Here is a 12,945-nt window from a genome sequence, read left to right as displayed (position 1 = left end):
AGGTGTGGGTCCACTGCCTTGCTGCTCAGCTTGTCTTCAGAAGGATGAATGATGTTAGAGAAGAACATCATCCTCACAGCACCTCCATCTGTCCAGGTGAGAGTGAGCCTTGTGCAGCAGGTACAAGATGGCGTCCTCTACCCCCACCTTTACTTGATAGGAGAACTGGAGGAGGTCCTGGCTGTGTTGGACCTACTGGAGGAGGTCCTGGGTGTGTTGGACCTACTGGAAGAGGTCCTGGGTGTGTTGAACCTGGGTCCTGAGGTGGTGAAGCAGGAGCCGCTCCAAGATCTTCATGACGTGTGACGTCAGGGCCACCGGTCTGAAGTCCTCTGGTTGGCTCGTGTGTGGTTTCTTGGGGACTGGAACTAGACAGGAGGTCTTCCACAGGGAGGGCACCTTTCCCTGATGCAGGCTCACGTTGTAGATGTCCTGAAGAGGCTCCCCCAGCTGGACAGGCCTTTAACATCCTGGGACTGTCCGGTCCGGCTGTGCTGTTCGCTGACATCATGTTTGGTGATGGTGAGGAGGATCCATGATCTCCCTCTGACTGCTGAGGATGGGGGTGGAGGGGGTTGAGAAGGGAGCAGGACAGTTAGGAGACACATTAGCATCACAGTGAAACCTGTTGAAGAACTGGTTACTCAGCGTTCTGATGGACCGGTTCTACTGGTTAATCAGTAACTGGAATGTTCTATCTGGTTTATCATTAACTGGATCCAGTTGTTTCATTTCCTGCTTCAGTCTGATAGAACAAGTTCTGGACTAGAATCAGCAGATCTGGATGTGTGAAGGTCAGAGAACTTCAGTTTTTTTACCTCCAGCTGACATCTTTGTGGGATTCTTGTTGTCTGTGTTTCAGTTCCTTAAACGTGATTTCTGACCCAGGACCCCCTCCAGTAGGTCCAACAGGTCCAGGTACTGCAATACCTGGTTCATGTATTACAGTATTTATACGTGATGAACTGGGTATTACAGTATTTATACGTGATGAACCGGGTATGGCAGTATTTATACTTCAGTAAGTTCTGGCTGAAAAGTACCGCAGCAGAAACTCAGTCCTGCTGTTATTGTTCTCCTAAGGTTGAATCTTCCAGAGTTCTGTTACTGTTCTACTGACATCCAGTCCAGAGTTCTAAATAATTGAGGAGTCTCAGAGCTGACGTCCTTCTGGTGTTTTAAATCTTAGCTATCTACTTCAGAATCTAAATCCTCAGAATTTAAATCCTTGTTGCTGCCAGTTTGTCTGAAGGTAAAATTCCTATTTCAATCTGCTTGTGTGGAGTTTAGAGAAGAAGAAACATGATAGTAATAAACACAACGTATATTAGGAGGCTGTTTCCAAACATCTAGAAAAAGTCCTTATTGATCCTTTTAAACCTATAGTTTAGGAGTCTCCAGTGACAGGATTAGAATCTGTTTGGCAGAAACGCCAGACTCTTGTGGTTCTGATGATCCTCCCTCTGGGGTAAATGTGGATTTCCCAGCAGCGCCACCCGGTGTTTGTCTGTGGTCATGAATCTGATGGTCAGACGGTAAACTGCTGTACCTGTGTTTGGTGGAAGAACTTGTTGGAGATAAAGTTGTGACTCTTGTGTGTTTTGTGTTGCAGGTTGCCAACAACATGTCAACTCAGGCGCCATCGTTCACTCAGCCGCTGCAGAGCGTCGTAGCACTGGAGGGTAGTGCTGCGACGTTCCAGGCTACAGTTAGTGGTAAGGTGGACTTCCTATAGTCTTTCTTCTGCAGCACAAACTGATCAGTACACAGCAAAAGCCTCCTCTGAAGGCTTCAGAGAAGATTCGTTAAATTATTAAAGCAAAGGCATAGTCTACAGCAGGGGTGTCAAACTCAGTTCCTGGAGGGCCACTATCCTGCATGTTTTAGATGTTTCCCTCTTCCAACACACCTGATTCAAATGATCAGCTTATCATCAAGCTCAGCAGAAGCCTGATAACGAGCCTGATCATTTGAATCAGCTGTGTTGGAAGAGGGAAACATCTAAAACATGCAGGACAGTGGCCCTCCAGGAACGGATCTTGACACCCCTGGTCTACAGCCTGGAGGTCTCACCAGTTTTAAAGCTGATGAAGAGCTGAGCATGTTTCAGTCTGTCAGCCTTAAAGCAGCTTTTTATCCCCTCTGGATGTCTGATGGTGTCTAAATTAACTGATCTATCGATTATCTTCTGGTTGAACCAATCAGCTGTTTGGACTAAAACATGGATCAGAGTTCCTTCAGATGTCTGGTTTGGTCCAGAGATCTTCAGTTACTGTCAGGAGAGAAACCAGAAAATCTTTACTGAAGAAGCTGAAATCAGAAAGTTTACAGTTTTTATTTAACAATAACTCAGACTAATTAATGATTGTACAGTAGTTGATGATTGGAATTGTTCACAGCTAACTAGCCTAGCTTAGCATTAGCATCTGAAACAAGAGATAGCCCTGAAACAGCATTATCAGTGGACCACGGACCGTTTACCACTCGCTGTTCTCCCCTCTGCAGGTTCTCCAGTTCCTGAGGTGAGCTGGTTCCGTGATGGCCAGGTTCTTTCCGCCGCCGCTCTGCCCGGCGTTCAGATCTCGTTCAGCGACGGCCGCGCTGTTCTGAGGATCCCCGCTGTGACCGCCGCACACAGCGGGAGGTTTTCTGTCAGAGCCACCAACGGCGCCGGGCAGGCCACGAGCACCGCTGAACTCCTCGTTACAGGTGAGACCAGCTGGACCAGGTGGACCAGGACAGGTAGACCAGACCAGATAGACCAGACCAGATAGACCAGGTGGACCAGGACAGGTAGACCAGACCAGATGGACTAGACCAGGTGGACCAGGACAGGTAGACCAGACCAGATGGACCAGGACAGGTAGACCAGACCAGATAGACTAGACCAGGTGGACCAGGACGGGTAGACCAGACCAGATGGACCAGGACAGGTAGACCAGACCAGATAGACTAGACCAGGTGGACCAGGACAGGTAGACCAGACCAGATAGACGAAGTGGACCAGGACAGATAGATGGCACAGGTGAGACCAGGTAGTGGTGGTTCCTACAGGTAGTTGATGTTAAAGCAGAGAGCATTGTGGGAGTTTAGCTAATAACAAGGCACCATGACAAAGACTGACAAGACTGATAAGGAGGTTCATGACATCCAACCAGCTGTGATCAGGTTCCTGTTCCCTGATTGGCTGATGCTGTAAAGCTGTAAATAAACTCTGTTAACTCATGAAGAAACTAAATAATTTCTGCTTCATACACCTGAATGATTAACTGATTATTGAGTATTGATCAATGAGTTGGTTAAACAGCATCCTGATCAGCCCCTGATTCATCTGAGAATCAGATGTCAGAAGATCCTAGGAAGACTAGAAGACCTTAAACCACCACAGAAGAAGCAGCTTCGTTAGTATTCATCCCAGTATGTTCTGTTCTTCTGCCCTCCATCCTCCTCCTCCTCTCTATCTTCAGGTTTAATAGTTCTTCTGCCCTCCATCCTCCTCCTCTCTGGTGAACTCTGAGTCTAAATTTATCACCGTCAGCTGGGGGGGGGCGTGGCCTGTAACCCGACGCTGTGATAAAACCGATATAGATGCAGCTGCTGCAGCATAACTTTCCTTAACGAGAACTGGAGGTTTATGGAGGAATTAACAGCCGGAACATAGTGTCTGAATCATCGTTTAAAACCAAACGTCAGCCAGATGAAGCTAGACCAGAATTAATCCTCATTTCATCAGTTTTCTGCTGCTCTTCACACATTTACAACCGAAAGATGCCAACAGGCGAACAGATCCAGGATTGATTTGTGGAACAGTTTGTATGAATAATCTCATTATCAGTGATTAACTGAAAGAAAGTCCGTGTTTCTGCCTTTCAGCCAATAGAAATCTGTGAGATTTCTGTTTGAAACATCTCAGCTTCTTACAGTCCTCCTCTGAGCAGCTTCTAAACTCTGTTCTGTGGTTTAATGTTGGAATAGGAGAGGAACCGATCCCGCAGCATCAGCTGATTCCACAGCATCAGCTGATCTGATCCCACAGCACAGTCACAGGAGTTTGGTTCATTTTTATGTTTACAATTGACAGTTATCCATCCATCCATTATCTATGCACCTGGACAGGGAACAGTCTATCACAGGACTAATTTCCATTTTCATTTAGCAGATGCTTTTCTCCAAACCTGCATCTGTAATTAAAATGATTTACTCTGGACAAAACAGCGATGAAGCTCAGTTAGTGTGGTTTATTACTGTTAGAGTTTTAGAATATCTCATTACAGGTGGGAATGTTCAAATAGAGTTAAAAAAATATAAATAAATTGAGACAACAAACTAATTTACACATTGGAATATTTTAACTAATGTAGAAGGAAAACACAAAGCAAAAGTGAAAACATTTTATTTCCGTTAGCTTTGTCCAGTTTCATGAGCCTACAGATGGAGTCAGTGTCACATCATACTGGTTTCTACTTTTGGCTCCTATGAAATGACCTCTTAGTGGTTCAAGGTACAAATTTTCTTTTTCTGCTAAACCCCAATAATTCACCAGATGGTTATCCCATTTTAGGAACAGTCAGGAATGGAGATGTGTGGTTTTATTTTGGATTTGAAAACCCTGTTCTAGTGTTGAAACAACCTGTAGAACTTCGAGTTCCTCTTTTGTTTGTTAGAAATTTGTTCCAGGTGTTGAAGTTCATCAGCGGTCTGAGATTCAACTGAGATTACATTCCTCTCCTCACGACTTTACATCCTTCTGACTCGTGTTCACATGTTGTTGCTCCGTTGTTCCTGTTGGTAAGATGTCCTCACTGAATGCCTCCTGGTGTTTTGCAGTGGAGACGGCGCCCCCTAACTTCGTCCAGAGACTGCAGAGCCAGACGGTGAGACAGGGCAGCCAGGTGAGGCTGGATGTCAGAGTCACAGGAATCCCAACACCTGTGGTGAAGTTCTACAGAGAGGGAGCCGAGATCCAAAGCTCCGCCGACTTCAGGATCCTCCAGGACGGAGACCTGTACAGCCTGCTGATCGCTGAGGCTTTCCCAGAGGATTCTGGGACGTATTCTGCCACCGCCACTAACAGCAGCGGCCGGGCCACGTCCACCGCCGAGCTGCTGGTTCAGGGTGAGGACCAACCACTACAGTTAACAGAAAGCTTAAAGAGTTGTTGTTTAATGCTGAATCCAGTCTGAGCCTCCAGGTGTTTGTGTTGCAGGTGAGGAAGCCATACCGACAAAGAAAACCAAGACTATCGTAGCCACGTCCCAGATGGCTGCTTCTCAGACCAGAGTTCAGAAGGTGAGGTGACGTCTTGATCAGCTGTTTTCCCCAATCTGTTTAGTTAATGTTCAGTATCTGCTGACAGAAGTTTCTGATTACACACATTTCATACAATTGAAGTACATTAGAGTTCATAAAATCATTCCAGTTTATCTGTTTGACTGGATATCTCTGCAGTACACGAAGAAAAAAACTGCATTTCATCCTTCAGTCTGTTCCTGAAAGTTCTGGAGCTGGAACCTTGGAGTAAAGATCCAGTAGAACCCTGTCTAGATGTAGTATCAGAGGGGAAATGTAGTACTAGATGGTAAATGTAGTACTAGATGGTAGGATGTAGTATAATAGGGTAAATGTAATACTAGATGGTAAATGTAATAATAGATGGTAGGATGTGGTACTAGAAGGTAGGATGTAGTATCATAGGGTAAATGTAATACTAGAAGGTAAATGTAGTACTAGATGGTAGGATGTAGTACTAGATGGTAGGATGTAGTATCATAGGGTAAATGTAATACTAGAAGGTAAATGTAGTACTAGATGGTAGGCTGTGGTACTAGAAGGTAAATGTAGTACTGGATGGTAAATGTAGTACTAGATGGTAGGCTGTGGTACTAGAAGGTAAATGTAGTACTGGATGGTAAATGTAGTACTAGATGGTAGGCTGTGGTACTAGAAGGTAAATGTAGTACTGGATGGTAAATGTAGTACTAGATGGTAAATGTAGTACTAGATGGTAGGATGTAGTATCATAGGGTAAATGTAATACTACTAGAGGATAAATGTAGTGTCAGAGGGTAAATGTAGTATTAGAAGGTAAATGTAGTTCTAGATAGTAAATGTAGTTCTAGATGGTAGGATGTAGTACTAGATGGTAGGATGTAGGAGCCTACCTGGATTCCCTGATCCAGGTCTACTCCCCTTCTAGTACTACTAGAGGGTAAATGTAGTGTCAGAGGATAAATGTAGTACTAGATGATAAATGTAGTACTAGATGGTAGGATGTACTGCAGGAAACCTGTTTTCTCTCCATGACGTCAATAAATGTAGATCAGCTGTAGTTCCTGGCTGTTCCACCAGGTGGAGCCTCTTCTTGTTTAATCCTGTAGAGACCAGAGGAGGTTAAAGCAGAGAGCATTGTGGGAGTTTAGCAGCAACAGGCACCATGACAAAGACTAATGAGGAGCTTAATTCCCTCCAACCAGAACTGGTGTTTTAGATGAACTGGGACCACCAGAGTTCCTGGACTCAGTAACTGAAGGATCAGAGCCGACTAAGAAACAAACCAAGAACCTGAAACATCACAGGATTCACTGTGATCAGTATGTGGTATTGATTAATTGACTATTGATCGATAGGATGTTGATTACTATAATAAATCAGCATCCTGCCTCACATTGTGTTCTCCCTTTAGGACAGCAGACGGACTGACGTTTGACACCGATCAGTTAAAATATCTTGATGGATCCAGATCTTTGAGATTACATCAAAACATATTTAGTTTTAACTTCGCCAAGAGTTTGGATTCATGAACACAATAAAGAACCTTTTCCACAGATAACTCTGAAACTGTGATTGTCGTGAGGCAGGTCTGAAGGTCCTCTAGATATCTGAAAGCCTTCATACTGATTTACAGCAGAAACCTCTGAGGTACCCTACCATGTGGTTCCTTTAGAGTTCAGACCTTAGGTCTGTTGAGGTCTGAATGTTTCTCTGTGTAACTCAGAAGGTGGAGACCAGCTTCCAGGCCTCCACCATGATGGAGATGCATGTCGAAGGAGGAATCATGACCCAGCATCTGGCTCACAAAACCCCCCGAGGGTCCCACCGAAGCCCACCTCCAAGTCCCCGCCCTCCTACGTCTCCAAGGTGACAGGAGGACGGCAGCAGTCGCCTTCACCTGTCAGACACGTCAAAGGGCCGACGCCCACACCTGTCAGGTAGGACAGCGCTGAACTGATTTGATCTTTCCTGGTGTTCTTCAGGATTTAATCTGTCGTGTTTTTGTTTGCAGACCCGTCTCTCCTTCTGCAAAGCTGTGCGTGGCCCCCATCAGACCTGTTAAATCACCTGTGATGAGCAGGAAACAGGTGAGACCTCTCGGTTCATCCTCACTGTGGTACCAGACATGGAGAAACACGGGAGGTCCACGCTGGACAGCAGAACTCCTCAGATGTTCCTCACTTCTATTAATGTCTTCTAGTCTTCATTCAGCTGGTTCCACAGCATCGTTCTGACCAGTTCAGAGTAGATCTGCTGAACCAATCAGGAGCCAGAGTGTAGATAGACAGCGTGAATGAAGAGGAACATGAAGATCACAGTAGATCTAAGATGTTCCTGTGGACAGTCTGGATGTTAAAACTGCAAACAAAACAGGAACGACACAGTTCCAGTAATTCGCATTGACTGTTCTCACATCTGATGTGTACTGGATTATTGATTATTGGTTGATAATTGATTGATAATGATTTTTGGTAGATTATTGGTTGATTAAATAAGCTTGCCTTTTTAAATTCTTTTGTTGAGAGTTGTCCTTCATCAAGTATCTATGTGGTGGGTGATATGAATGCTGACATAACAGATGGGAATTCTGTATTTGGTAGACACATGGTTCAGTTTTGTGATGACCATAACTATGTTTTGTCAAGCAAGCTGTTGTTGCCGACTGACAGTTATACTTATATCAGTGAAGCATGGCATACTACATCGTGGCTTGACCACTGTATAAGTACATCAGATGCACATGCCTCTCTTGCTTCAATGGAAATATTGAACAATCTGGCTACAGGTGATCATATACCAATTTCACTCTCAGTTAAAGTTGAGCAGTTGCCTATGCTGTCTGAAAGTAAAAGTAACAGCACTGTGCATAGTGGGAAGCTGGACTGGTCGGCCCTTACTAAGGCAGACCTTATGGCTTATTTTATTCAAACTGACAAACTGCTGAGTAATATAAATATTCCTTATGATGTTGTCAGATGTAATGATCCGAACTGTGTTGATGCGGATCACAGGAAAGACATATGTGTGTTTTATGATGAAATAATAACTGCTCTTGTTGAAAGTGGGAAACCATATAATAAGCTGATGAATAAGAACATCACCAAGCGTCCTGGTTGGAACAGGTATGTAGCTGGGTACTATGAGCAGCCCCGTGAAGCTACATGAGAGTGGGCTCAGGCTGGAAGACCCAGACAAGGACCTGTTTTTGAAAACAAAAAGCTCACTAATGCTAGATATAAGTATGCTATTAGATTTATTTCAAAAAATGAGCAAAGTATGAGATCAGATTCATTGGCTGGAAAGCTCTTGGTTAACAATTTTTTGAATTTCTGGAAAGAGGTGCGCGTTTTGAATAGCAGTAAGACAACTTTGCCCTGTTCTGTGGACGGCATTTGTGGTCCAGATGATATAGTGGAGCACTGGAAGCAGCATTACTCAAGTCTCTTTAACTGTATTCACACTGAACAATTTAAATGTGAAGCTATTGGCAAGAATGAGTGTGTGAGTATCACGGCACATGATGTGTACCAAGCTATAAAACAACTGCCAGACAATAAAACCTGTGGTGCTGATGGTATATATGCTGAGCATTTAAAACATGCCAGCATCAGATTATCTCCCCTTCTGGCCCTTTGCTTCACCTGCTGTATGACTCATGGTATTCTGCCTGATGCACTTCTCTCAATCACTCTGGTCCCTGTCATAAAGGATAAAACAGGTCGCGTGGGAAGCTCGGACAGTTACAGGCCCATTGCACTAGCTAGCATCGCTTCTAAAGTCTTGGAAAAGGTTCTATTGTGCAGAATTCAAGACATCATTTATTCTGTGGACAATCAGTTCGGGTTCAAGTCAAAGCATGGCACGGACCTATGCATATTTGCTCTTAAGGAAATCATCAGGGAGTATAAAAGTAAAAACTCGTCTGTGTTTATATGCTTCATTGATGCATCTAAAGCATTTGACCGAGTTAATCACCTGAAGTTGTTCATAAAACTGCATCAGCAAGGAGTTCCTAAGTACATTTTGAGAATTTTATCGTACTGGTATGCCCATCAGGTGATGCAGGTGAGGTGGGGCAGTAGTGTCTCAGCTCTGTTTGGTGTGACCAATGGTGTGAGGCGAGGTGGAATTCTTTCTCCTATACTGTTTAATTTGTATATGGATGAATTGTCGCAGCGGTTAAATGTATGCAGGACTGGCTGTATGATTGGTTCTACTCTTGTAAATCATCTGACGTACGCTGATGATCTTGTTGTATTGAGCCCAAGCAGTGCTGGCATCCAAGAACTTTTAAATGTCTGTTCTATGTATGGCTTGAAGTATGACATCAAGTATAACACAAGTAAAAGTGTCATAATGATCTGTAGAACAAGAGACGATAAGTCTTCCACAGTTTAAATTATGTGGCAACATCTTGACTTTGTGCAGCAAATACAAATATCTGGGACATTTTATCACGGATGAACTGTCAGATGATGAAGATGTGCAACGGCAGTGCCGCAGGATGTATGCTCAGGCCAATATGCTTGTTTGCAGGTTTGGGATGTGTACAACTGAGGTAAAAAAGACACTTTTTAAAGCATACTGTACATCGTTATATACGGCTCACTTGTGGTGTAACTATAAACAATCAAGCATAAGGAAACTTAATGTGGCATACAATGACTGTTTAAGAATAATATTGAAGAAGCCTCGATGGGAGAGTGCCAGTCACCTATTTGTTTCTACTGGGATTCAAACATTTAATGCAGTTTTGAGAAACGCTGTGTACAGGTTTATTTGTCGGCTCAATCACAGTGAGAATACGATCATTAAGAGTCTGACTAATGTCAAAATGAGTGCCACATGCTATCATTCTGAACTGTGGCGTCACTGGTACAGTTGTCTGCTCTAGACATTTCTTATGTGTGCTGTTTTTTTTAATTTGGACCCTGTGTCTGTAATAAAGTTTGATGATGATGATGATGATTGTTGGTTGATTATTGATTGATCATTAGTTGATTGTTGATTGATCATTGGTTGATTACTGATTGATTATTGGTTGATTATTGATTGACAATTAGTTGATGATTGATTGATTTTTGGTTGATTATTGGTTGATTGTTGGTTGATTATTGATCATTGGTTGATTATTGATTGTTTTTTGGTTGATTATTGGTCATTGATTGATTATTGGTTGATTACTGATTGATCATTAAGTGATTATTAATCAATTATTGGTCGATTATTAATTGATTTGTTGGTTGTCATTGATGGATTGTTTGTTGATTATTGGTTGACTATTGTTCATGGATTGATCATTGGTTGATCATTGGTTGATTATTGGTCATTGGCTGATTATTGGTCATGAATTGATCATTGATTGATCATTAGTTGATTATTGATTGATTAATTGTTGGTTGTCATTGATGGATTGTTTGTTGATTATTGGTTGATTATTGGTCATGAATTGATCATTGGTTGAGTATTGGTTGAGAACGTGTTCAGATTTTGATTGTGTGTTCTTTGTGACTTAGTGCTATGTTGATACTATATAGAAGACTGAGACTGTCTCCTGCTGCAGGTTTCAGCCTCCAGTGAGGTTCTGCCTCCATGGAAACAGGGAGACTACATGGCTGAAGCCAGCTACGCCAGTATGACCAGTATGACCAGCATGACTAGTATGACCAGCGTCAGCAGCGCCAGCCAGCTTCACATGGAGAAGCACTGGGAGCAGCAGGTTGCTGCCACCAGAGAGGTGAATGAACATCTGCATGAGTTTGTTCCTCAGAGTTTTAAATCCAAGATCTCAGAGTTCTGCTCAGAATGAAACCATTTACTGTCTTTGATTAAGATCCAAGGCTCATTATTTGGACCAAAAACTAAGTTCTGTAAAAGATTTTTGCAGAATTTGGGGAGTTTGTGTTTCCAGACCTGAGAATTTTTCTGTTTTGATTCTTCAATATCTGCAGAATGACAACAGACAGAACAGTTTGATCAGATCAGAACAACTGAATGGATCCAACAGAGAGACAGTTTAATTACTGGACCTTAAAAATAGGAAAAAGTACAAAAACCTCCAATCCAGGATGGTCTAGTGCAGTGGTCTGCAACTGACGGCCCGCGAGCCAAAACTGGCCCGTCAGAAATAATATCTGGCCCACCAGATGATTTTGAAAATTTGATTTGGCACAGAGCCAAGCCAGTCCATCACCGCAACACGAAACTCGCGTGGTTGGCTGCTGCCGGGCATTTCTGCGTTTACGCTACTGGTCGGACACAGTTGTAGCCAGATTTCACTGAGCAACAGTGTGTGCAAAACATGTGTGTGTCTCGGGAGTCATTTTTAATACATCTGTGATCATAATCAGACGTGTGTCCCAAGCAGCAGCGATCAGCTGTAGAAGCTCCACTGCTCGCGGTATCACTCCCCCCCACTCGCGGAATCGGAGCGCACCCCCCCGGTTGGCCCGCTGTTCGATTGTTTACAAACATTTTGGCCCGAAGGCACATCTACTTGCCGACCCCTGGTCTAATGTCTCCATAAAGTTCCTGTCAGTGTTTATCTATGGATGGATCCATGTTTCTACTAACATCCAGTCTCTGGTCCACATTTCTCCAACTGTTGAGGCTCTAACATCAGTAGAATCTGATGTGTCAAAGTTTGACCAGACAAGACAAGGTTTCAGTTTTTAGATGTTTAGACTTTAAAAGGACTCATTGGTAGGAACCAGAACCTGGACTTCATAGAGCACCCCCTCTTCCTAGGTCTGAAAACAAATTAAATTGTTGATATTCAGCCTAAATATTTTACAGGACTTGGTTTTCTTTCCTAAAGAATAAACCAGACCTGAATCTGCCTAACAAACGACAGTTATTCTGAGTAGATGAAACTCTGATTAACCACCATGATTAAACCTCGTCAGCTGTTTGACATTAAACCTGGTGTTTGCAGTAAAACTCTCTAACGTCACTAACTGACTGTATGTAAGCCTGTTGGAATGAACATGTATTGGTGTGTCGCTGTGACGCATCAGAACCAGCTTGTTTCCGTGACGATAAGATCGTTACCATGGTGACAGTGGTGGTGGCCGTGGATCCGTCTGAGGCCTGGCAGGTAAACCGCCACCATCATCAACTCCAACTTCTGCTCTACCTTCCTGTCACTGTGATGATGTATTCTGCAGTACTTTAACCACCACTGACCTTCAGTTTACTGTTTCATTCTTTATTGACTTTATTCTGTTATCAAAAGCAAGAGTAGATACAACATGAGGTAAGTAGGCAGCACTAAGGAATACTCATACTTCACTCCTGATCATCACACTCATAAAATAAAAGTATTCCAGACCTACAAACCTGCCATCTGACTTGATGGACGTCTGACTGATTCAGGGTTTTACTGATGAGAAAGTTTGACTCAGGAGCCAAATTATGATAATAAATCATCATCAGAGCAGAAGGTGTCTCCCAGTTAAAGCTGTTTGGTAAGTTTAGCTGAAGCTGACTGTCGGGATTAAATGAGACAGAAGAAGGAGTCAGAATAGAAAGTTACAGATATACTGTATGTCAACAAAAATGGACTGAGCCCTGCTACACACCATGAAAGATGTGTTTGGAACCCTGTAAGCAGCCTAGAGGTTGACAGAAGTAGAAATAATGATGATAATAATAATTAGTATTATTGTAGTAGTA

General features: G+C 43.2%; 1 protein-coding gene across 1 annotated transcript in view; it reads left to right on the top strand.

Annotated features, from left to right (window-relative positions):
* ttn.2 (titin, tandem duplicate 2) overlaps positions 1-12,945 on the top strand; it is a 276,686-nt gene that overhangs the window by 4,033 nt on the left and 259,708 nt on the right. Inside the window, 8 exon segments of the mRNA XM_051959375.1 lie at positions 1,613-1,715; positions 2,506-2,709; positions 4,828-5,115; positions 5,207-5,289; positions 6,995-7,076; positions 7,079-7,208; positions 7,283-7,358; positions 10,835-11,008. Of these exon segments, the coding sequence (XP_051815335.1) occupies positions 1,625-1,715; positions 2,506-2,709; positions 4,828-5,115; positions 5,207-5,289; positions 6,995-7,076; positions 7,079-7,208; positions 7,283-7,358; positions 10,835-11,008 (1,128 nt within the window). The 5' untranslated portion in view covers positions 1,613-1,624.

The sequence above is a fragment of the Acanthochromis polyacanthus genome, chromosome 14 (genome assembly GCF_021347895.1).
Source record: "Acanthochromis polyacanthus isolate Apoly-LR-REF ecotype Palm Island chromosome 14, KAUST_Apoly_ChrSc, whole genome shotgun sequence".
Classification (NCBI taxonomy): Eukaryota; Metazoa; Chordata; class Actinopteri; family Pomacentridae; genus Acanthochromis; species Acanthochromis polyacanthus.
This window is presented reverse-complemented; position numbering and strand designations above follow the sequence as displayed.